This window comes from Heteronotia binoei, chromosome 14, assembly GCF_032191835.1.
Source record: "Heteronotia binoei isolate CCM8104 ecotype False Entrance Well chromosome 14, APGP_CSIRO_Hbin_v1, whole genome shotgun sequence".
Taxonomy (NCBI): Eukaryota; Metazoa; Chordata; class Lepidosauria; order Squamata; family Gekkonidae; genus Heteronotia; species Heteronotia binoei.
The window spans coordinates 27,803,372-27,828,985 of NC_083236.1; the positions used below are offsets into that span (position 1 = coordinate 27,803,372).

At 49.2% G+C, this 25,614-nt stretch overlaps 2 protein-coding genes across 2 annotated transcripts in view; one reads left to right on the forward strand and one right to left on the reverse strand.

The window, feature by feature from the left end:
- Positions 1-3,978, forward strand: part of HSD11B2 (hydroxysteroid 11-beta dehydrogenase 2) — an 80,216-nt gene extending 76,238 nt beyond the window's left edge. Inside the window, exons 3-5 of the mRNA XM_060254346.1 lie at positions 262-447; positions 1,568-1,705; positions 2,937-3,978. Coding sequence (XP_060110329.1) covers positions 262-447; positions 1,568-1,705; positions 2,937-3,298 — 686 coding nt within the window. The 3' untranslated portion in view covers positions 3,299-3,978. The remainder of the gene's footprint in view (positions 1-261; positions 448-1,567; positions 1,706-2,936) is intronic.
- A 2,706-nt stretch (positions 3,979-6,684) lies between these two features.
- The window catches only part of ATP6V0D1 (ATPase H+ transporting V0 subunit d1), a 43,262-nt gene continuing 24,332 nt past the window's right edge, over positions 6,685-25,614 (reverse strand). Inside the window, exons 3-8 of the mRNA XM_060253955.1 lie at positions 19,181-19,359; positions 18,456-18,535; positions 15,749-15,826; positions 12,840-13,016; positions 11,078-11,155; positions 6,685-8,583 (exon numbers count right to left, since the gene is read on the reverse strand). Coding sequence (XP_060109938.1) covers positions 8,422-8,583; positions 11,078-11,155; positions 12,840-13,016; positions 15,749-15,826; positions 18,456-18,535; positions 19,181-19,359 — 754 coding nt within the window. The 3' untranslated portion in view covers positions 6,685-8,421. The remainder of the gene's footprint in view (positions 8,584-11,077; positions 11,156-12,839; positions 13,017-15,748; positions 15,827-18,455; positions 18,536-19,180; positions 19,360-25,614) is intronic.

Consider the following 25,614-nt stretch of genomic DNA (forward strand, 5'->3'; position numbering starts at 1 on the left):
ACCTTTACTCACACCAAGGTGGACACTAGCTAGCCACAATGCCCAGGGACCATGTGCCTTGCATGCAGAAGGCCCCCTGCTTGAATCCCCAGGCAGTTCCAGTTAAAAGGATGGGGTAGGAGGTGATGGGAAAGTCCTCTGCCTGCTGCGACCCTGCACAGCCACTGTTGGTCAGTTCAGACAAGACAGACTTGCATAGACTCAAGGGCAGTGGAGGAGCTTCATGTGTCCATGTTTGCCCTCTTCTCTCCTGGATCACAGGGCTCTGGGGCCTGGTGAATAATGCCGGATTCAACGATGTCGTTGCTGATGCTGACTTGATTCCGCTTCACAACTTCCGCGCTTGCATGGAGGTGAACTTCTTCGGGGCTCTGGAGCTGACCAAAGGGCTGTTGTCTTTGTTGCGTGCATCGCAGGGAAGGATAGTGACAGTCAGCAGCCCAGCAGGTAAGGCTGCAGCTCCTCAGAGGCTCTTGATACCAAAGCTGCTTCCATGATGAAAATGGACAGATGTCAATGAACAAGGTGCCTAGAGATAGGACGGGGCGGCAGGAATATTTCATCTCCGTTCCTACTAACAGATGATGGCATTTGTTTTTTTCCAGAAATTTGGAGTCAGTTTGAAATAAAAATAAAACAAAATAGAAGTCTGGTAGCACCTTAACGACTCAGAGTATTTGTTTTAACATGAGCTAAGAGTATTTATTTTAAAACGAGCTTCTGGCGCAGAGTGGTAAAGCTGCAGTACTGCAGTCCTAAGCTCTGCTCACGACCTGAGTTTGATCCCAGTGGAAGCTGGGTTCAGGTAGCCAGCTCCAGGTTGACTCAGCCTTCCATCCTTCCGAGGTCGGTAAAATGAGTATCCAGCTTGCTGGGGGGAAAGTGTAGATGACTGGGGAAGGCAATGGCAAACCACCCTGTAAAAAAGTCTGCTGTGAAGACATGTGATGCGACGTCACCCCAGAGTCGGAAACAATTGGTGCTTGCACAGGGAACTACCTTTACCTTTTCTGTTGAATCAGAGCTTCCTTCCTCAGATGCAATTAAATAAAATCATTTTCCTCATTTTTTTTATGCAGAGAATTACAGAAGGGGGGGAAACAAAAATAAGGAAACAATTTTCTTTTCATTTCATGTGAGGAAGTGAACACTGGCTTGTGAAGGCTCACACTGGAATAAATACTGCTAGGCTTTTTTTGTAGCAGGAATTCTTGCATATTAGGCCACGCAGCCCTGATGTGGCCAATCCTCTAAGAGCTTACAGAACTCTTAGTAGAAGGCTTACTGTAAGCTCCAGGAGGATTGGCTATAGCAGGGGTGTATGGCCTAATATGCTACAAAAAAGCCCTGCTGCTAGTCATTAAAAGGTGCCACTTCTGTTTTCTTTTGTTACAATAGACCAACCTGGCTGTCCCTCTGGACTCGCTGGCATTTTGCACAACAGCTGTGATTTCCTATTACTTTAGGAGTGGACTAGATGCCCTTTTGAGATGTGGTGCTATATGTTCCCCTCCAACACTTCTGGCTGATAGCAACCACTCTGCCTCTCCATTCCCTTTCCCCACAGGTCATATGCCATTTCCCTGCTTAGCAGCCTATGGGACCTCCAAAGCTGCACTTAGCCTCCTTATGGAAACCTTCCGGAGTGAACTTAAATCCTGGGGCGTCAAAGTGAGCATCATCTATCCCGGGTATTTCAAAACCGGTAAGATCAGGACCACGTGGGCTGGGAAAAGAGGGACAAGAAAGCATTATACCTTTGCCCCCGCCCCAGAAGTCTGCTTAACAGCCTTTACCTTGAACAAGAGTCTCTGCTCCCTGCTGAGGACTCACTCAGGTTGGGAAAGTTTCCCCTTCCTGTTTCCTTGAAATGCAGAACCCACAAGACTGAGATGCTCTGCGGCCTTCCAGTGCTTCTCTAAATGGGTAAACACCACCCCTGTCCTCTCACAAGGACAATATGTAAAGGACACTCCCAGCATCCAAACTATGTCCCGTCCCTGTTTTCTTGTGGTACCCCTTTATGCCAGTCCTGCAAGCAGAACCAGGTTAACAATTAGGCCAAGTAGGCACTGGCCTATGGGCCCCCATGCTTTTAGGGCCCCTGGGCTGGCTTTCCTCCCTGCTTGCAGCGCTCCCAGCCTGCACAAGCAGCCAGCAACTGAGCCGCTCTTTGCCTAACTTGCCTGGTGTGGCTGCTGCTGGCTTTGTCGCCAAGTTTGCCTCTCTCTGCCTCTCCCCCGCAGCTTTGTCAAAGGGGCTTTTGAGAAGGCGCCTGCAGGCTGCAGTGGGGTGGGTGCTCAGCCTCTTGAGATAATTTGTGAGGGGCCCCCCAAGATTTCAACTGCCTAGGGGCCTCCACAGGGTTTATCTGGCACTGCCTGCAGGTATCTTCATCTCTGCAAGTGAGGGAAGGAGAGGAGCTCATAGCAGAGGTGAGATTCAAGCCAACAGCTTTCCAGTTCTGCCTGTCTATTACGTTATGCCTGCTTTAAGAGCAGATTGAGAAAGATACTGTTAGTTCTTTAGCCTCATTCCTTGTGTGTTGAACGCCACCATGTGGCAAGATCACTGGGCCTTCTCCCCAGCGTGGCTTGTGAATCATTCCTAGATCCTAGTTAATCTTTTGTCCTGATAATATCAGGCAGGTGACTCAGATCTGCTTCTTCTGTTTGCAAGATCTGTCTGGTGTGAACAATTTAAGAGCCAACCATACCCCCTTGGCTAACTGCCGAAGCTTCTGCCCACTATCATAAGGACTAGGAACTTGCATAAAAATGGGACTTAAAAGATTACTTTAGGCTGATTCTTGCCAAAAGTTCCCGATTCCATGTCAAGCACAAACATGACACAAGCTTGCAGGGATGCTTCTGGCATGGTGGGTGCTTTGCGATGGAGCGCCTAAAGGATTCTCCTCTCTCCCCAATCCTATGCAGGAAGTACTTGCGATCCCGAGTTCTGGAAGGGAAAGAAACATCAGCTGCTGGCGGCTCTACCTCCTGACTTGCTGGAAGACTACGGCGAAGAATACATCGAGGAGATCAACAAGGAGTTTGTCATTTTCATGAAGATGGCTGTAGAGGATGTCAGCCCAGTGGTGAACAGCATAACCGAAGGTCTCCTTTCTCCTCAGCCTCTTGCGAAATACTACCCCGGCAGAGGTCTTTGGCCAATGTACTTCACCCACCACTATTTGCCCAACACCGTCCGCGACTTCTTGCTGAGAACCTTTTTCATCAAGCCCAAGCTGCCTAAGGCCCTGCAGCTGAAGCAGAGTAACACACCCCACGCCGACTGACGCTCGTTTTGGTACCCTGACACAAGGAACCAAGAGAGACGCCTCCCCATCATCCCTCCTGCTACCAAACAAGCCCCCAGTGGAATGTAATACTCTGAAAAGATATCCTTTTGGATCGTGTGCGGGGGCCCTTCCCAGCAAGCCCCGATGGTTGTCCTTCCATCAGGGTTTGGATTTATTTTGGGAGGCAAGGAGAATGCCCTCATCTCTTTCTTTCCCACGGTGCACAAACCAAAGTTCTCAGAAGATGCTGGGGGGGGGGGACCCTGCAGCCAGCTCAGTGGGAGTGGTACAGATGGTCTGGAAGAATTAGGTGGGGAGGGCTCTCCATCCTTGGCTTTCTCTTCCCCAACTGGCTTCTCTCTTACACCTCAACCGTGTGATATACCTCTGTAAACTCGGACTAAAGTCAAACCAACCTTCCCTTGCTGCTCAGAGACCCGTGATCGCGGTCACTGCCCAGCCCCCCTCCAAAGAGACGACAGACATTTCCTACCATATCTTTGCTGCTGCTGGGGGAGCACTATGCAAGCCCTCCTACCCTTTCCTCAGAGTCTCAGTGGCACGCAGGAGCTGAGCCAAGAAGGCCGTATCACCTCCAGCAACGGGCAGGGACTCTCATGCTGACGGCCGCCATCATCACAGGAAAAATGAAATAAAAATAAGTTATTTCTACTTTGGCTGCATCTCTTGGGGAGTTGTGATGAGGGTGTCTGGCTTAGAAAGCCTGCAGATTTGATGCTGAGTAAAAACCTGCTGCACAGCTCAGTGTCTGAGCTGCCCTGCTACCTCACAAAGTTTCTGCTGTCAAAGCAGCAGGATCAAAATCCCACTTGGCTGGAAAGGGGTGATGGTAGGCAGTCAGCCTGTCCTACCTCAACGGTCTAGTGCAGGGGTGGACAACGGTAGCTCTCCAGATGTTTTTTTGCCTACAACTCCCATCAGCCTCAGCCAGCATGGCCAATGGCTGGGGCTGATGGGAGTTGTAGGCAAAAAAACATCTGGAGAGCTACCGTTGGCCACCCCTGGTCTAGTGGGATAATCAAGTAGGAGAAAACTCTTTGTATACCACCCTAAGTTTCTGGGGGGGGGGGGGGATGCCAAGATGAAAACAAATGGGCAAAATAATTTTTAAAAGGGATTTCTCACTGGGGGGCAGGTCTTTGCGACAAACAGCCTAGTGTCCTGTAGCCCAAACTGATACTTATTGGAAAACCCCACAGGTGGGATTATGCAGCCTTCTTTGTGCTCAACCAGGGGAACTGAGAGCGCCACCAAACCTGCCCAGTTCTCTGACAAAGCCAGTGTAGAAAGAGCTCCCTGCAGGAGGCTGGGGTGGGATTCATTCTGTTCCAGTTTGCCTTGAAGATGGATGCTTAAAAGCTGGGGGAAATGCGGGGGTGGGGTGGAAGGGGGCTTCAATCCTGGAAGATTCTCCACTTCCCCAGTCATTCCCGCTGCCAAATTCTTCACTTGACCAAAACCTCTGCATGGGGAGGGGGAATATTTAACCCAATCCACACACCTGGCCTGGCCCCAAAGACCTGACAGAAGTACAAATTGGTGTGTGACGTTTCTCCTTCCGTGTCTTGCTTTTATTGATTTATAAGATAATATCCCAGTTATGGTCTCTCCTATTCCAGACTTGTTCTTTCTGCTCCTCAGTCAGGCCACCGATTTATTTATTCATAGATTCTGTGTTGGGGGAGAGGACTGAAGTGTCTCTACATTACCGCCAAAGGTATGAAGGAAAACTACTTCAGAGATGTACACTCTGCTTTTCTTCCCAGTCAGGATCCAAAGCCATTTACAATATCCTCCCCCCCCCCCTCCATTTTCCCTTGCACAGCAACCCTGTGAGCTGTAGGTTAGGTACATAGTAGGTGACTTAAGATCATCCAGAGAGCTTACATGGCAGAGGGAGGGGAATTCAAAGCTCGGTCTACCAAACCCTAGTTGGACATTCTATCTGCTGTATCAAGCAAAGGTGAGCAAACATATTTGGAATACCATGCTTCTGAGGAATGCTCCCTGTTCCTCTGCTTTATCCTCCCAAGCACCCTGTAAGGAGGGCTTGGATGAAAGTGCAAAATGCTTCAGCAGTGGCCCAGAGTGAGCTCGGAGGCGACTGGAGACCTGAACCGGCATCCATTCAGAGTTGTAACATGATCAGCCTAGATGCAGAGCCTGGCACCCTCTCCCAGGTGGGCGTAGGGAGATGGCTCCGGCTGCTCTCCTTGGCGGGGATGAACTGAGGCAGACACAGTGGGAGCTGCTACTTTTGGCAAACTCACAAATGGTGGGGCCTCCCAAGACTCAGGAATCCAGGCTGGGGGAAACAGAGGTCAAACTTTTCTTTGCTCATCGATGGAAGCTGCACCGACCTCACCTACTGATTATTAACTGAAAGAACGGAAGAGTCATGCTGGATCAGACTGAAGGCCTGTCGAGTTCAGCACTCTGCTCCCACTTTTCTCCTTAGCGGGAACCAAAAAAAGACTTACAGCACACTCCCTTTCTCCATTTTATCCCAACAGTCCTGTAAACTAGATTCTGCTGAAAATGTGCAACCGCCCCAGATAGCTTCTAGGACAGGGTGGAGATCCAAACCAGCTCTCACCCATTCCCCCTCCTGCCAGACTTCTGTGCACTTTGCCTTGCCTAACTTTTGTGCACATGCTCCTCCACAACTCATGCACTGCTCAATGAGACACCCCAAACAAGACTGCCCCAGCGGGAATTCTACCACTTTGCTTTACAGTCTGTTTTACAGGGCAGAGGAGAAAGTCATATTTTCTATTGTGCTGGTGTGTCTGGGAAACACACTGGCCAATTTATACAGCTGCTGACCTGGATTAGTCTCCCAGTCAGAGCTACACGCTCTGAACACCCACGTACACGCTGGGCTTCCCAGAGCTGACATCCAGACTGCCTTTCTAGTGTATCTCTCCCACATGGAGTCATCTGCCAGGTATCAGGGCACATATTTCAAGATCTCCACCCCACTCTGCCAGCAGGCTGGTTGCTGCTACCCTCACTGCTCTCCGGGGCAACAGAAAAGAGCAAGAGTTCACAAGCACCTTATCTGAAGGAATCTGGAAAACTGAGCAGTGACTCATGAAAGCTCCTACCCTGCCACAAATTTTGATAGTCTCTAAGGTGCTGCTGGGTTCTTACTCTTGAGTTCCGCTACTACAGACACACCAACATGGCTATCCATCTTGATCTGCTCTTGGGAGGTTTCTATAAGCTGAAGATCTGTGTTTTGCTTTCCAGCGTTGCCCGCGCAGTCCAAAGTGCTTTCCTGCCAGGAAAGGCCCTAGCGGTGGGCCTCTCACCTGCTGCCAGGAATGGCCTTCTATCCCTAGGGTGGAAGAGACGGGCAATCCTCTTGGTAAATAATTTATTGTCACAGTCGGAAGATGAAGAACAGCAAGCACAACACTCGGAGCACAGCCACTGCGCAAAAACCCCACACGGGGCAGAGGTGCAAACTGCATTCTTCTGGGCAACACGGCAGCCGGAATAAGGATTGCCCCAGCAGCCCCAGCTCGCTGAGGTGGGGAAACAGGTGTTGTGTGCACACAAGAGAACCAGAGTGACGGCAAACTCCCTGGGCAAAAAACAACAAAGAAAGGATGTGGCCAAGACGAGCGCCCAGGCGGGCCGAGAAGGTGCAGGACTGAGAAGGCAGCTGCCAGGGACAACGGGGACCGTCAGGGGCCAAGGCCAGTTAGTGCTTTCCAGATGCCCAAGGCTGGAAAAAGGGGGGGGTGGAGTAAGAGACTGGCATAATGCACAGCACGGGGCCCCAAGGTGGGGGAGAGCATGTGTGTTGAGAGGGAGGGGGGCTTCCGCCTAATTCAAAGAAGTGGCAGTGCATGGTCCAGCCACCTGCTCCAGAAGAGATGCAGAAATGCCCACGAGGGCAGCAGGCCTCATCCCAGGCTTGGGCTGCTTCTAGGCCAGGACAGGCCTGGAGTTCTGCTGAATGCTAGACTAGACACAGGCCTGGCTTTTAGAGCTTGCAAAAGATCACAGCCTCTGTTTGAGTCATCTGGTCTGGCCCTGGAGTACAGGTGGGGAGAGTTTATGGGCAGCTGCTGGGGGTGAGGCTGCTTAGCCTCCTGACTTTGAATCTGGGGGAGGGGGGGGGGGAGAAAGAAGCCATGGGCTTGTGGGCTCCCTTGGAAAAGAGCGGCCTGGCCTTTGCTCCATCCTGAGCTAGCAGGACGAGAGAAAAAGGAATGATGTCCCAGAGACATTCTGTGGCAGGTGAAAAGAGAATTGCTCCTTTCCTGCCCAGGCTCCTGGGAAATGAGCCATGCCTACCAAAAGGTGGAAGGCTGAGCAGAGGTGTTTACATCACCGTAAGTCCTGCCAGCTCCTTCCTCAATTAGCAGGTGGAATGGTTTGAAGCCAACTATGGAGGGAGAGGAGAGCATATAAACCCCGGCTGACTGTTGGCAACATGGGCATGCTTCACTTGAGCTGGTTCGGTAACGGATGCCAAGGCCATGTTTACACCACAAACAAAAAAAAAAAACACAAACCCCAGAGCTTTAAACCAGTTTAACCCTCCTGGTTCCCTGCAGAGAGAGCCCTGCTCACGGCAGTTCTGTGAGGGCTTTCCGTGACGTGTCCTCGCTGAGCTGCCGTTCCCAGACTTCCCGGGAAAAGAAGGGAGTCAGGAAAGAAAACTGGTTTAATTTGTGTAATGCAACTATTCCAGACAGGCAGTGGCGCACGGCTGCCGCTAGACCCACTCTCCAGGCTGTGTTCCTACATCACAGGCGAGGTGACTTCAGAAGACCCTCTCCTGTCCCGCAGTGCCACGCCAGTCCCTCTCCATTGGGCAGAAAGATCAACTTTAGATACAGAATGGTTTAGTCTGATCTACACAAGCACATACAGTGACACGGTACGACGAGGAGGAGGGATGGGGGCTCTCCCGAGAGAGAGCAAGCTGGGCCCAACGTGTGGTGATAAAGAGTCCCTTGGACCCAGCCTGGTGCTCCCTCCCCAAAGCCACTTCCAGATCCACGAGGTGGGAGGAGACGGGTTCGGATGGGGAGTTGAGGAATCGGTGGGATAATCCACGGTAGGAAGAGAGAGGAAGGGCTTTAGAAGATGGGTATGTAGTTGTCGATCTTTGCCCGGTGCCTCTGGGCGATGCACTCGGCGATCCACACGATGTTGCGGCATTCTTGCTCCTTCAATTTCACAAATGCATAGAAGACGCCAAAGTGGAACTGGTTCAGGAAAGCCAGCTTGTTCAGCTTCACCTGTGAGCAGTGGGGGTAGTAAAAGGATCTGTTACAAAGAGGGACTGGCAACCCTTTTCCAGTTACAGAGCCAAAGTATGTCAAGACTGGGAGCCCAGAGATCAACAAGGAGCTGGTATATGGAAAGCCCCACTTGCTTCTCCAAAACTACACAACTGAACATGACTGATAAATAATGAACATAACGTTTTTGCAGCCTGAACACAGGTTGTCACAAGTCCTTTGTTATGAAGTGGCACACACACAAGGTCTCACAAAAAGCAATACATTCAAACAGGAGCACCCTTGTGCAGTGATTAGTGGGCTGGCATAAATCCACACATGGTTGAGACTTCAGTTACTCTTTGCAAAGCATCTCTAAGAAACCATTGAGCTCGATAAAAACCTTTGCCTGCCATCCCCTTCACAGGCTGCTTATTTGAGCATCCCACCTACCCCTCCAAATACACCTTAACAGAAAGACTTTTTCTTTTATAAGGAGCTGCAGTTGGTTCCATATTTGCCTCTGGAGTCACTGCTGCATTACTGTATTGTGAGCCTGGCCCCCTATTCTTCCCCACCATCATTTCCACCCCTGTGACTGGATACAAGCTTTTCTTCAGTTGGACACCCAAAACCCCAGTCACGGGGATGGTGGTGCGGGGACACATATCCATCCCTTTTACTAGGCCTTTTAAAATGTATGTGTGCGCGTGCATCTGTGAGTGCACCTGGAAGTCATGTCGACCACTGGTGACTGACCCCTACTGGCAGCTGGAAGATATTGAGGAAAGTGGCTGAATGAAGCCTGCCCCTGTCCCCCTGATTGCTGGTATTCCTAGAAGGTCTCTCATCAAAGTACTAAACATGGCTGATCCTGCTTAGCTTCTGAGATCAGGCTTACATGGGCCATCCAGGTCAGGGCTCTTTTGCTAGGCTTTTCAATTGTTTGATTTTGAAAGAGGGATTTCCTCTCACTTCCGCATCCCCAATCCAAAACACAAGGGTTTTGGTGGCTGCTGGCACAGATTCCCAGCTCCTGTAAGACAAGTTTTGCAACTGCCTTGCAGGGAAAACCCACATGAAACCATCTTGGAGTGTGGGGGGAAGGCCCAAATGCAGCTTCCTCATTGTCTCCTTCCCGTTTTGGCTGGAGCTCTCTCAAGAGGATCTGGGTCCCGTTGCACAGAACAGGGTGGCCAGTTTTTCTTCCGGCAAACGATTCCTGTGCCTTTCAGCAGCTCAAGAGCCTGGTTGAAGAAAGAAGTGGCACCACCAGAACCAGCGAGGCTCCCATGAATAGCTGGACAGCTCAGACGTCTATGTTCCTGCCAAAACCGCAGCCATTCATGCTTGTCCTCCTTGTAACTGGCTTCCACTCCTGCTAATCAATCAAATCAAGACTGAACAAATGCCTCCTGGGTGGTTCCTTGTCTTGGCATGCTGAGATCCTTTGCTCTTGGCTACTGTGGGCCAGCAGCTTGGAGATTGCTGAGCTCTGAGCCTGTGGCCTCTGCAGCACCAAAGACACAGCCTGTGCCACTTTGCAGGGCTGGCTGGTGCTCGCTGCTGACCGCTGCCCTGCATCAAGGCCCTGTGCCCTCTTCACTGGAGGAACGGCTGGCAGAGCACAAGCGGGCACAGCCTCGCTGCAGAGAGATGTCTGGAAAAATACTAACACACGCTCTAAATCGGGGCTCCCCAAACTTGCTGATCCTGTGGGCACCTCAGAAATTTTGAGGATGGGCATCACTACACAATAGCTGCAGTCGCAAAGGGTCAGGAGATGCCAAGCTGAGCATCTTCCTGTGATGGAGCCAGCTGGTTCCAAATTGGGTTGGGGAGGCGCTGTGGCTCAGCGGGGTAGAGCATCTGCTCGCCGTGTGGAAGGTCCCCTGTAACCCTCGGCATCTCCACTTAAAAGGACTGGGTAGAAGGTGACGTGAAAGACTCCTGCCTCAGACTCTGGAGAGCTGCTGCCAGTCCAAGTAGACAATAGTGACGTCGATGGAGCAAGGGTTGGATGCAGTGTAAGGCAGCTTCGTATGTTCAAATGGGTGCTCCCTGTAGCCAGAAAGGGGATGCGCCTCCTGGATCTTCTGGAGCACTTCCTGGCTCTGATCAGGTGGAAGAAAAAGCCAAGACTAGCAGTAGTGGCCCTGTGTACCACACTGGGGATCTCTGCTCTCAATAAATAAACGCAAGCTTGGGATGCTAGAAACCAGGTGCAAGGTCACTGGTGCATATTTTCAAGGGAGCCAGCACAGCCTGTCTGAGGCCAGACAAAGCGACAAGACTCACTCTTGCAGTGAGCAGGGTGTTTTGTACTGGCAAATAAACTCTTACACTGGTAGTGTATAAAACAACGTAGTCAGACAGCTAAGCCATCTAGCCACACCTCATTCATGCCAACAAAGGCCCTGGCTAAATTAGGAGGTGCTTGCAGATTCTGGCCACTCAGGCCACAAAAACCAGCCTAACGATCCAACCAGGGTAGCGTGAAAGGTCTGCTCACCTCATGCTCAAAGAATCGATCTTCAAGGGTTTTGTCGCCAGGGTTGCTGCCTGCTCCTTCAAACAGAAGTTTGTATTCCTGCAGGAGAGAAGAAAGACTGTAGAACAGGGGTGTTGAACTCATTTGTTATGAGGGCCGGATCTGACATAAATAAGACCTTTTGGGGCCAGGTCATGTTGGGTTGGGCTGAGCCATGTCAGGATGGGCCATGTGTGTACCTATTTAAGATCAGGTAGCAGAGATATAAATTTTATAAAGAACACAAACACAAATATATATTTAAAAAAAATAAAACATGTTTTAAAATGTTAGCACTCATTGGTTTTAAAGATGCTTTCTTTGTATCTCTCCCATAGGATCCAGGGAACTGGGCAAAGGAAGCTCGGGCTCTTTCCTCCCTTCCCCAGGGGACTGGGAGTGGGGGGCAAGCTTCATCCTATAGAGAGAAGACAGGCTTGGCTCAGTAGCTCTGCTGTGTGATTGAGAGAGCCTGGCAAAGTAAGCTCTCCCTACCCCCCCCCCTTCTCCCCAAGGGAGGAGCCTCAGCCAATGGAGAAAACAGAGGTTTTGCTCTGTAGCTCCTGTGCAATTGAGCAAGCCTTGCAAAGCAAGCAGAAGGAAGCGAGATATAAGGAGAAGGAAGCAGATAACAGCCGGTTGCTCGGGAGCCTGATAGGAGCCCTCTGGGGGCCTAATTTGGCTCCCGAACTGCATTTTTGACACCCCTGCCATAGAAGGTGCAGGCCCTGGCAAGACCCTTCATCCGCCACAGCCTAACACCCAAGTATTTATCAGCAAAGGCTCAATGATTGGACTTAGCATAGCACAGAGAACAGTGCTAATGGGAATGACGACAGAGGGTGCAAAAGACAGGGGGCATTGTTCACCGCTAGTTATGCCGAATGCCACCATCCAGCAAGTCGCTGAAGCACATGGCATGCACCTCTGCAAGGCACACAGTCTAATGCAAACAGCAGGCTTCACCCAGCACATGTGTGTGTGGGGGGGGGGAGTTGCATTTCCATAGTTACAAGCTTGGGGGAAGGGAAAGTGCTGTCCTGTCGCCAGAGAAGTGCTGCTTTAGAAAGGGGTCCGAATACCCTTGCAATGCTTTCTCAGGAAGTGGTGGGCTCTCCTTCATGGAGGTTTTCAAACAGAGGCTGGATGACCACCTGACACCAATGTTGATTCTGTGAACTTAGGCAGACCGTGAGAAGGAGTAGAGGAAGGGTTGCATCAGTGCTTAGATCTCGTGGCCCTTTCTTACATGCCCAGGTCTCTAGGTCAGCGTTGCCAGGGATCCTGGAGGGGGGCATCTTTTGATGTGGAGCAGGTGTTACTGGGGGTGTGTGCGGGGAGGTTATTTGTGAGTTTCCTGCACTGTACAGGAGGTTGGACTAGATGCCCTTGGAGGTCCCTTCCAACTTTATGATTCTATGAATGCAAGAGCAGCCACCAGGCCTTTTGTTAAGCTACAAAAAGCTGATTACTAGAGAGCCCACATCACTTCTGGGAAGGGGAAGTAAAGGAGTCACACCAGGAAGGAGGCAACAGCCTTGGATCAAGAGCTCTAGAATATCACAGGGTGTGGCAAAAAGCCTTTATAAATGGTGTATGCAGGGCCGGGGGGGGAGGAACAGACCAAGTCATGAAGCTGCTCTGTCCATGGGTGGCCTAGAACAAATCCTACAAGCATGTTCCCCAATCCAGCCCTGCCCACCTTCTCCTCCCCTCCTGAGCCAGAACATCCTGAGTCGCTTACTGGGTAGTAATCGGCTACAGCTTTGACTTGCTCGTAGTCATCTGCTCTGGCCAGCTGAGCCAGGCCCTCTGGATAGAGCTTCCCACAGTGGGGGAACAGCTTGGCCCGATCCTCCTTGGAGAGTTCTGTGCCGAAGGAGTTGATGGTGATAATGAAGGCCCTCCGGTCAGCTTCGAACTGGAAGAAGAAATGAGACAGATGAGCCTGGGGGAGGCAAGAGACAGCAATGGAGGGGGCAACCAAGGAGCAATAAAGAGGATTCATGGCCAAGGCTGCCCAGCTGACTTGCAAAAGGGAAACCCAAAACACCAACATCTCAAACTGCAATGTAACACCTTTTCTCAGGACCAACAGAAGGACACCTAACAGCATGCAAGCTTTAGAAGCTCACCAGACTTATTTATTTAATTTATATTCCGCCCTTTCCTGAAATGGGCTCAGGGCAGGTGACAACACAGCTAAAAACAACAATTAAAACTCACAACTAAAATCCAAACAATATGAGGCAGTACAATAAAACAATAGGCCAGAAGTTACAATTTTAAAAGAGAGATGGAAAAACCAAGTTGATTTTAAGGCCTTGCCATGTGAAAGACCTTGCCTTTCACTGCTCGCTTTCTCTATATTTAGGACTGCTTGCCATTCCACCCTGATGAAGTGTGCTTAGAGATCCAGTCTGATGAAGTGCGTTTAGAGCACACGGAAGCTTCCATTCTGAATAAAACTTTGTGGGTCTTAAAGGAGCTACTTGACTCTGCTTTGTTCTACTGCTTCAGACCAACACGACTGCCCACCTGGATCCATCTCCAAGTGATGTGAGAGACCTCCAACTCAAGTCCTGGAGAGTCACTGCCAGTCTGAATAAGCAATACTGACTTGGATGGGCCAAGGGCCTGGTTCAGGATACCGCAACTTCATGAGTTTGAACTAGGTGGGGCCAACCTCCAGGTGGGGCCTGGAGATCTCCCAAAATTACAAGTGATCTCCAGGCTACAGAGATCAGTCCCCCCCCCCCCCTCGATAAAATGGCTGCGGAAGGTGGATTTTGTGACATATACTCCACTGACGCCTGTCCTCATTGGCAAGCCTAGTTCAAACTGCAGCCTTTGCCTTTGGCACTCGTTTCACTGCATTAGCTGTTGCAAGGCTCAGTAAACACACATGCAATAAGAGTCCTGAACAAGAGCTCTGCAATAAATTCCAGTTTCCACTCAAGAAAAACTAAATATACCCTAATGCAACCTGAATGGCTTTTCCCTCAAGCACAAAATGTTCTATTCCTTTGTCTCAAGGTGAGAAGCGAGAGTTTTTGACATGCAATGGAACAGCGTTTCTCAAACAGGCACCCAGTGAGCACTCCAGAAGGTTCCCAAGTCCTTTGGAAAGCTCTCCTAGTACCATCCAGATAATAAGAAAACGGATCCCTCTGAGTCATCAGGAAATGCAGTGAGGGATTCCTGCACCTCATGGGATGGAGGACAGCAATGTTTCCCCCTTCTTTCTAAGGGTAGAAGCTTAAACAGCCAATGCCTCTTTTACCTATGGAGCTTCCAGATCTCATCCAATCACTAGCCAAAAAACACACTGATTGGTTGCCAGGACCCAGGAACGCTGCCTTAGAAGATCCAATTGGCTGAGGAACATCCAGGCAGTACCTCACTGCTATTATCCTAGTGACTTTGGATATAAAACTGACCTTGTTTTCATTGTTTCCAACCTGAAGGGCTCTATTGGACAGATAAAGAGAAACCACTCGGGGGTCCACAGAAACAATGAAAACAGTGATTTTCAACTGAATACCAGCAATTCAGGTTGCTTCACATGCTGGCTTTCTTCTATTCCCATAGGCAGCTCTGAGACTTCTTCCAGCTTCCATCCCACCCCTGCAGTGTAGACCTCTGGCAGAAGTTATTACTCAACAAAGGAAATCTTGGTGCAAAATCCTTCCCAATCAAAGGGAGAAACTGATTAGAAGGTGGGCCAGGGACTTCTGAGTTGTGGCCCTGCAGAACCAGCTACCCTGGGAGAACTGACCATGTGGAGACAAGGAAAACATTTTTTGCCTTGAAGCTTGCTTTTAAAGGGTTGCCAAAAAGGCATGCATGTCTTGCCACACTTACCAGAAATAGGGGTGTGCAAAAACAACAAAAATGGCATTTTCTGGTTCGGGTCTACTAGACCTTGAAAAAATTGCAAAAAAACCCAGATCCCAATATTGGTATTGTATTTGGAAGCAGGATTTTTCAGATAGCCCAAATTCTTTCAGGTCTAACAGACCTGGGAAGAAAAATGCCAATCTTTCTTTTTTAAAGCCAGCCTGACCCTGGGGCTGGCTTGGCTTCTCTTGCAGCATGGTTTAAACTGTGCTGCAAGAGAAGCTGGTCCCAGGATCCGCATGCGGCTGGGAGCTCTCAGCTCCTCCCTCCCCAGCCAATCCTAGGTTGGCTCCGCTTGCAGCTGTGTTTAAACCAATCTGTATCTTCTGGGCTCTGTTTATGCCGAATGCACACCCCTAACGGGAAAGTCATACACAGGGAGGGCTTGGGAAATTTTTATATCCGAATGAGGATCCCTGGTTGCTAAAGTTACAGAAATGCTGCACTAGGAGAGGGGGGGGGGGCAATGAGCCAGCTGAACTTAAACCTACTCCTTACCAAAATAAAAAGTCTGTTTGTTTACAGGAAACACTCAGGTTGAAAGACTGGCAGACCTCCAAAAGGGACGGCAATGCAGAGAAGTGAAACATCTTGCTTTGATTTTTTTTTCAATGGGATCGCTTGGCTGAATACCAGCACTTGCAGCAGGAGACACGGCGGACCAAGCCCTGAAACACTGGAACTGACAGCAGCCACCGGCTTCTGTCAACAGGCCTGGAACCGCTCTGGCAAGACACAAAAGCTGGCTCTTACCTCCAGGATGGGGCACATGGCATCAGCGGTCGTGCCTCCCAGGATCTTGCAAAACTTGTAGAAGGACTCAAGGTAGGCCTGAGAAAAAATAACCAAGCCACAAAGAGAGCGAGTCAGCTTCAAACATATCCCTCATCCCAGATACTCCAAGTCTGCACTTGGGAGGGGTCTATGCTACTTTCAGAGTAAATATTGCAGCCGTGGCTGACCCCCGCCCACCTGCATGTCCCTCTGCCTTCTATAAGTTCTCTCTCGCCCCAATCCCACCATGACTTCACATGTTAGCCAGCCACAGCTGGGTCCCCTCTTCCACTAGAAGAGGAAAGGTGGTCAAAACCGGAAGCAGTTAAAGCAAATCAACATGCATTTCCCCACCCAGGGTGGACCATCAAAGTCCCTAATCACCCAGAAGAAAGTTGCACTTGACAAAGACAAGTGGCAAGTCCCCAGGTTGCATCCAGGCCTAGCTTCTGCCTACCTCTATATACATGAGAATGAACGGACACAAGGGAACCAGGAAGAAACACCTGCCACAACATTTTTTTTTTAAAGACAAAAAAAACAAATGCCTTTCGCTGAATGCTGGGAGACCTGAGAACCTTACTGGGGTGAGTGAGAGGGGAGAGAGGTCTTGCTGACCTTGGTCGACTGAACTGTATGATCTCTGTTTCTAAAAGCCCATTTCTTTACTTTCCATTTTCATTTTGTGAACTGACACCACCCCCAACTTCATACATGCGACCAAGGGAGCTCTTGCCTACAGAAAGCTCCTAACGCGATCGTTTTGCCAAGGAACTGAGCTGCCCTACCGTGATCTAGTCTCCCCACAATACAACTATTAAAAAACTTTGGAGAACAGCAAAACTAGAACCGCCTGAGGCAAGCGCTCCAATTCTCCGATACGAAGTTTGCTCCCTCCACCACCATCACCTGGGAAAGACTGACAGATCAGCTGCTCTCTGCCTTTCCCTTTAAGTCTCTCAAGGATGACCATGCTGGACCCTGTCCTCCCCACCCCAAACACTGAACTCTCTTCTGTCTACATTTGGCAATGGAAAAGAGATTCAGACTGCTTCCACGGAGGTCTGTCAAATGCCACAGCTTTCTGCCAGCCCACAGGACTGTGCAAGCAATGAGTTGATGGGCAATTGCTACAGGACACGCACACTTCCGCATACACACACACACATGAGTTCTCCTCTTCTGCCTGTTAATGCATGTGCAGCAGCTCTGGGAGTCTCAAGCACTTATCACAGAAAACAACCTTCCCTTACAGATCCAGCTCTGGCTAGTTAGGGTCAGTGGACACCAAGAAAACAGATTTAATCAATGCCCTGTGACTTGCAAGACGTGAGATGGGAGCGATAGCACTACTGCTACTGATGTGCCATCCTTGTTGATTTCAGTGCTTGAGCACCGACTGGATACAGCTCAAACCAGGCAATGCCAGCTGCAGCGAGTTGTAGCAGGTTCCCTGGAGTCCAGAGGCACACCTTCACGTTCCAAGCAGGGCCTCACTTCCCCCAACCCCGCACATGCCCACCTGCTCTAAGGCCAGTTGCAATGAGCACAGGAGTCAGGACTGATTTAAATGCAATGCCAGCAGAGACAAAGGCACTTTCCTGTGAGACTTTGCGCTCTCACACAGTGTCCCCTTGAAATGGGGCTGCTACCTATCTCGAAAAGGAAGGCTCGGGGAGTTCAAAGTCCGGCAGGTGAGCTCTCTCACCTTATCCACATTTAAACGCAAGTCTTCCTTGTTTCCTTAAGGCACCAGGTGGTTCTGCAGCACTGTTCATTCTCAAGGTAAATTCCAAACCAGTGCTGTCGCCACCCAAGTCCAAGCAGGACACTGACCTCTTGTGGGGAGGGGAGCAGCTCAGAGGAACAGAAGCTATCATTTTCCTCTAAAAATCTGGCCAGGTACTGCAGTGAACCTAATAGAAGGAGCCCGTGTGTAGAACCAGGTGTCAAAATAGCCTTCCCACCATCAGTCAGGTGCAACCGGCTCCCTTGCCTTCAAGCATCAACGACCAATGCCTGGCCCCAAGGAGACAAAAAGGTTTACAGAAGGGTTTTATCCATCACTCTCTCAATCCAAATGCTCATCCTCTTTTGTCCTCTCCTCTCTAGAATCTTTCCTTCAGTTTCTCACTGTGCCAGTGAGGCAAAAATGCGGTAGCTGCATCCAAGAGGCATGGCATCTCTCACCTGAGGACTTTCCAAGCCACATAGAGGGCCCTGCCAGGTCTCTTTTGGTCTGCCCACAACAGCAGGCACATGCTGCAGGTAAGGCAATCTCTAGAGGGCCCCAAAAGGCAGGGGTGACAACCTCCCTCTCTGCTTGCTCTCTGCCTCACAAAGCTATTTCGAGCTCTGGCTCTTTCAAGGATGAAACGTCTGTGACCAGTTAGCACAGGTGGGAATCACAGCAAGAGGAACAATTAAAGACATAAGGGCAGTCAGAAGCTCCTGGGTCGCTATGCCCCCTCCCCTACCCCTTCTCTCTAGGGGAGAATAATGACATTAATAAGTTACTGACAGATTCGCAATAGAACATGCCTAGCACTGCATTTGGGGGCAGGGTGGAGGGCGAGAAGAGGCATAAAGGGCCTCAAGCCTGGTCAGCTGCTGCTTCTGCAATGCACACACGCACTCCATTTTATAAAATGGCATTACCATCGTTCCCCTTTCTGAACGTTTTTACCTTGTACAGCGTATTACGAATAATTTCGATGTTCATCTCATCAAGGTCTTGCTCTGAGATGCAATCCTGGAAAAAGGCAGCTGAAAGAGAAAGGAAATTGTGAGGAGGAGGAGGAGAAGAGATTGGATTTATATCCCACCCTATACTCTGAATCTCAGAACGGTCACAATCTCCTCCCCCCCTCCACAACAGACATCCTGTGAGGTGGGTGGGGCTGAGAGCTCTTACAGCAGCTGCCCTTTCCAGGACAACCTCTGCCAGAGCTATGGCTGACCCAAGGCCATTCCAGCAGCTGCAAGAGGAGGAGTGCGGAATCAAACCCGGTTCTCCCAGATAAGAGTCTGTGCATTTAACCTCTACACCAAACTGGCCAAGACTCCCTCCTAACAGTCAGGTCCAGGCAAATCAGAAGGCGATCTCTTGAGCACATCTCCAAGGAACTATCCCACCCTATACTATTAAACGCAAGGAACTATTAAACGTTAAACAGAAAACTGCATTTAAAGCATTAAAAGACTGCAGCAGTTTTCATGGCAGCTGGTGAGTTCTATGAGAACAGGAGGATTTTCTACAGTTACTGAATCACAGACTGTGGCAATTTCCCATTGACATGCAACTGCTGGCCAGTGTCAGGAAACCAAAGGATTCCAGCTTGTGCCCCCTCCCCTAATCACAAGCCTCCCCCCATTCTCCTGTGGACTTCCAACCAGGGCCCCCCGCCTCACCCAGGGGTGTGTCTACCAGGATGGCATTGTACAGCTCGGCCGGAGTCTGGGCAATGTTCACTGCCTCCATCTGCTCGAAGCTTCCCAGGGGGTGGCACTTGGGCACCAACTCGGCAATGGAGCGCTGGTGCAGAGTCCCGGTGATGAGCAGGATCACGTTGTCAATCATGTAGCTGTACCTGCACGGAAGCAAGGCAGGCAGGGGCTGTGGCTCTGCTGTATGGCTCACTGGGTGAAGTGTCCCGTCCCCCATCCCCAATTCCTTGTGGTTCCTGGGAGGATCAATTAGGGCAGGGAAGAGAAAAGACCCCAGAGAAGCCACCTTGAGCTCCTTGGAAGGAAGGGCAGGAAAACAATAAAACTTTTATCTCTAAGCCTTAAACTGAGCCAGGGCAAGACTTCTGAGACTGCTGAATGCTATTTAGGATTTTTTTTTTTAAACCCTTTTTATTATCAATACTTATGGGCAGCGTTCCTTCTAAACTGAATTAACGTGAGCTAGCTCACAGATTTTTAAGCCTCCAGCTCACATGTTTTTGTCTTCGCTCAGGAAGGATGACCCCAGAGCACACTAATTTATGCAGCAGCTCACAACTTTAATACCAGTGGCTCACAAAGTAGAATTTTCGCTCACAAGACTCTGCAGCTTAGAGGGAACATTGCTTATGGGTGATAAAAGTAATATTAACAGTGGAGCAGTAAGATTCAAGCCCAGTAGCTTGAATAGATTGACACGATTTCCAAGGTATAAGCTTTCGAGAGTCAAGACACCTAAACAAATGTTACTAATAAGAACACATTATAAAGAACATTAATAAAACAATTAACTATGAAGGAAGGCCTAATAACCAATGAGCCGCCTCAGTGGGGAGGGCGAGATATAAATCGAATAAAATGAAATGATGTTCCAAAACAGGCTTGCTTAGATCACTAAGCCAGGGTGGTGTAGTGCTCAGAATGCCAGCCGAGGATCTGGGAGACCCCGGTTCAAATCCCCACTTGGCCATGCAAGCTTCCTGGGTGACCTTGGGCTTAACCTACCTCACAGGGTTGTTGTGAGGATACAAATGGAGGAGAGGAGAACTATGTAAGCTGCCTTAGGTCCCCATTGGGGGTATAGGTGGGGGGGCATACGTAAAGCAAATAAATATACTAACAGATAAATAAATGGGAGGGGCTGTGGCTCAGTGGTAGAGCCTCTGCTTGGCATACAGAAGGCCCCAGGTTCAAATGCCAGTATCTCCAATTTAAAGGATAGGTAGTAGGCAATACTCTCTCTAAACTGTGGAGTCTTGTGAGCAATAACCCTATTTCATGAGCTACTAGCATTACAGTAGTTGTGAACTACTGCATAAATTAGTTTGTTCTGGGGCCATTTTGCCTGAGCCAAGACAAAAATGTGTGTGCCAGAGGCTAAAAAACAGCTTAGAGGAAACACTGGAAGTAGGTGATGAGGAAGACCTCCGTCTGAGACCCCAGTCAGAGACAGAACAGGGCAGCAACAATATTCTACTTAATGTATGCATTCAGAACAGCTTACAAATGATTTCACCCTCACCACTGTTCATGCACCTACACCAAATATCATCAGTCTTCAAAAAGCAACCACAAACTCAGACCAAGCAGCACTGGATTCATAAGGGCATATCTCCGACACCTTCCAAGCTGGCATAAGCGCTTGCAAAGTCCAGCAATTTGGGGGTGTGGAGGGAAGAGAACTGCTCCCTGGAGAAAGTTGAAGGCAGTAGGAAAAGAGGAAGACCCAACATGGAAGGATTGACTCAATAAAGGAAGCCACGGCATTCATTCACGGCAAGACCCAAGGAAGGCTGCCAATAACTGGACATTTTGGAGATCATTAATTCTACAGGGTCACCAGAAGTCAGAAGCGACTAGAGAGCCTATAACATACAAGGCATGCTCCCAGGCAGCCGCTAAAACCATGCAGCACAGTTTGCATGCTCTTCTGGGTGCTTCCAGGGCAGAAGCAGAACAGATCCGCTGCTGGTCATTTAATACTCCCAACTCAGCAATGGCCTGTAGTGAGTCTCCTGGGAAAGCGAGCTCTTGATGGCTTGTGGCCTAGCCGTCTGACAGAGCTCTGCAATGGGGAGAGTGCAGCACAACTGACACACTAACGCTCTACACCAGCAAGGGAAGAAAACCCAGAGGCTGCTCCTTCCCACCCCCCTCCCGTCAACGAGAACACACCCACAACGGAAAGGCAGAAAAAGGGGACTTCAGAGCCAGCTGGAGAAACGTCCCAGCCCACAAGGCAAATGAGAATGACCCCATCCAGGAAGTGCTTGCAGTCCCCCAGGTACACTTAATACCCATTGTTGATGCTTTGCCGTGTGCCGCAATAAATCCTACCAGCTCAGCAGTCAGGCATCGAAAAAGTGAGCTGGCAGCTCAGCTTGCACCTCCCAAAGCTTAACAGCTTTGAGATGAAACGGGGAGCCTTGTTTTGCACAGAGGCAGTTTGCGCGACATGGGTGAGCTGCCTGGGCTGCAGGAAGCCAGCCAAGCTTCTTCTGGCCTGTGAAAGAGTATGGCGAACATCAGCAACAGGGTGTGTGCATGGCGGGAAAGGGGGGAATAATAAAATGGAAACACCTAAAGCACAAGATACAGTTTGAAGCAAGTTCTTGGAGGACCCCCTCCCCCGTCCCCCAATTCGTTAAAAATCAGAATAGCGCAGAATCACAATACTTTGTCAATCTCACATGAGCTGCCACTGAATAGTGAACCCTCTCCATCTATTTATTTGCTTCAATGGAGACTCAAAATGGCTTGCATCAATTCTCTTCTCCTTCCACTGTATCGTCACTTGTGAGGCAGGTCAGGTGTGCAACTGGCTCAAGGGTGCCCAGAGAGCTTGCACGGCAAAGTGAGGAATCAAACCCGAGTCTCCCAGACCCTACCTAGTGTGACACCCACCGCTACCCTCAAGCTGGCACAAATATCTTTCGGTGCATATTATTGATTATTATTATGTCATTTTAGATTTCTATCCTGCCCTTACCACAAGTGGGCTCAGGGCGGCTAACAACACAATTGAAAACGTTAAAACAATAACACAATTTATGACAACTTAAAAGGTGACAAAATAAAATCACAGTTACAGTATAAGACATAGGCCAAATAAAATGAAATGGGAGTCAGTAAAAATAATGTCAGCACTCCATATGAGCAGACGGGCCAGCCCGCCTTGGCGGGGAGGGCGGGGTATAAATTGAATTAAACGAACACATAACCCTACTTTTCTCCCTCTGATGCTCCCTTCCTCCATTTTAGTCTCTCAACTGCCTGTGGGGTAAATTAGGCTGAAAGAGTGCCACATGTCCAGTCTTGGTTCAGTTGTGAGGATGATGTAAAGGGGAAATTCCTGCTTTAGCCCAGAAGGCTTCTGATATTCATAGGAGGTCACTTTACATAAAATGATGTTTGCTTTTCTACACTGCACACATGAGAAGCTGCCTTGCGCCGCACCAGACCATTTGTCCATCCAGGACAGTACTGCCTGCTCCAACTGGCAGTGATTCTCCAACATTTCAGGCAGAAAGGTCTTTCACATCACTGACAGCTGGGGACTGAACCTGTGATCTTCAGCAAGCAAAGTCTACCACGGAACCACAGCCCTTCCCCAGTTGTTTGAGAGCAAAGCCCTTATTTAAAAAACTGATCCCAAGCAAGGAATGCCCCCCACCCTCCCACCCCAGGAACCAGCACTATAGTCTCAGCAGCAATGAAAAAGCTGGCTCAATCACAACACAACACCACAGCATGTAAGTCAAGGGCAGCAGAACACAAAGTGTCTGTCCGAAGAGGCCACCTCGGCGCTCTTGTGGGGGGCAGAACACACTGTGACAAGCGGAGAGGGCCACAGCCAGCCAGCAGACTGGTGTTTGGGGAGCCAGAATACGCCAAGAGGTCAGGAAAGGACTAGCTTGTCTGCTGCTCCCAGTCCATGGCATGCCTTTTTCAAAGCAGGACGGTCATCTTTTACAAGGCCAGCCCTTGTGCAACTGGGCAGCCCTCCTCCGCTCCAGACTTTTGTGCAGATGTTGAGGCCACACTGAAGTTCCTCCTCTCGCCTGACCTCCTTTGAGGCAGAGCAGATGCTGGATCTCCTCCACTGCTGGCCTTGATCTGCCTAATCCTCACTAGTGAAAGCATTCATAATGATTTAGAGGTCTCTCTTGGATCCAGGGGGCAAAAGGACAGATTCCCTCACTAGCACACACGCTGCCTTCAATTTTTGATTCAACCCAGTCCATCTTTTCTCGTCTGCCTGTTCCAAAGAGCCTTTGGTTCAAAGCCTCCCCCCACCCTGGACCCGTAGCTGTAACCAAGCTAACGCGGGAGGCTTTTCTGGAATCACCCAAACCCAGACTGATGGTTCAGAAGTCCCTTGCCAGTTTCACTATGTTTATGTTCTCCCACACTCCTTTACTGTGTACATTCTGTACACTTTGCTAAATAATGTCTTAATACATAAGAGAACGGAATTTACAATAATTCATTTAAAAATATGTTTTATCTCTTTCCATTCCAACAAAGAACAAAGTTCATCCAATGTTCCCAAAACTTAAATCTGTACACCGCAAATTATTCCTTTTGCATTATTTGGTAATATTGTAGCAGATAAAACTACAATTCAAACATGATTACATCAGCCTTTTTGGGGGGGGGGGCGTGTTTTGTTTTCTCCCAATATGCTGCAACAGCCATCTTAGCTGCAAGCAAAGCTGAAACAAAGTCATTATTAGAATGGAGTCAGCAGAGGTCTCCTGCAGTCACCGAGTGGAGAAAGCCTCTGCAATAAGAATGCCTTGATTCTTATTAAGATCTCTGCTTTCCAGGTCCAGTTTTAGAATCACAGCCAGGAGGGCCTGAAGTGGCTCTCTCGCCCCAATCCTTGAGTGCTATAACCCTGGCCAGCCGGGAAACCTACTGCATTACCCAAAATATTTCTGGGATGTCAAACCAAAGCCAGATTTGCTGACACATTTCAACTCCTTCCAGTGGCCCAAGTCTCTTCTTGTAGCTTTCCAAAAACCTTCCATGAGCAATGGGCATCACCTGCCCCCATTAAGCCAGGCTTGCAAACAGCCACCTTCTTGATCACCTGTGGCAAAGATGAATGTCCTCCAAGCAACCACATAAAGCGGCTCTTGGAAACAGCGAGGCTCCCTCTACCCCTGCCTGCAGTATATGCAAACTACGTTACAGACAGGAATCTGGAGGCAGTAATAAGCTGGGTGGGGGCTGATGAAGCTGAATCCAGACAAGATTCAGATAATTTAGCTAGACCAGGATTCAGTCTGTAGAAGACAAGATGGCACCCCTCCTTCCATCACGTTCAAATTTATGTCCAGCCTTATCCATGCCAAGCAGGGCCTTTAACCAACTTCAGCTGATCTGCACAACTTCTGGCTTTTCCTTTAAAAGCAAGATCTGGCCAGTTATTCATTTGTGGATCACTCCCAAGCTCAATTACTGTGATGAGCTATAAATGGAAGACTAAAGTGATCATCCAGTTTAGAATGAAGAAGCAAGCTCATCAACTGGCTCACATTTCTCCAGTTTTGGCTACCCAATTGTTTCCAGGCACAATTCACTTACTTGTGAAGTCCTAAATATCTAAGACCTTCGGTTTCTAAAAGACCACCTGTTCCCATATGGAACAGCCAGCCCATGCATTAATTTTATCTTCAGATACCCTGCTCTGGGTACCTCCATTTTCAGAGCCACTACAGGCATGGCACCTTAATTCCAAAACTGCTTTTCTGCAGTAGAAAAGAGCAGAGTCCAGTAGCATCTTAAAGACTAACAAAATTTATGGCAGTGTTCTGAGCTGTCGTGAGTCATAAGACATCTGAAGAAGTGAGCAGCAACTCACAAAAGCTTATACCCTGCCACGAAGTTCATTGGTCTTTAAGGCACTACTGGACTTCCGCTGTTTTCTATTGCTATAGGCAGACTAACATGGCTAACCATATTGATCTGTCTTTCTGCAGACATTCATCTGGCTAGGTTATTAAGTCTTTGTGGCCAGACAAAAAATAATCTCCAAGGCATTTGTGGACTATTAATTGTTAGTCTGGAACAGCTTCAGTTATTCTGGCTGCTTTAGCAGGGTTGTTTGTGTGTGTGTGTGTGTGTGTGTGTACATGACTTCTTATCTGGCTTTTAGCTTTTAGCTGCTTCCTACATGGTTCTTCTGCTCCAGTTTTAAAATTAATGTATTTGTCATGCCTGCTTTATAGCTGATTTCATGCTCTCGCCTTTAGTCATTTAATTGCTTTGCTCTTAGATGCTGCCTCGGAAGTTTTTAGTTCAGAGTGCAGGATAAAAATATTTAATAAGGACATAAAAACCAAAAGAGTACTATGGGTCTCTTTACTGTTGTGTAAAAGCTGCTCCAGAAA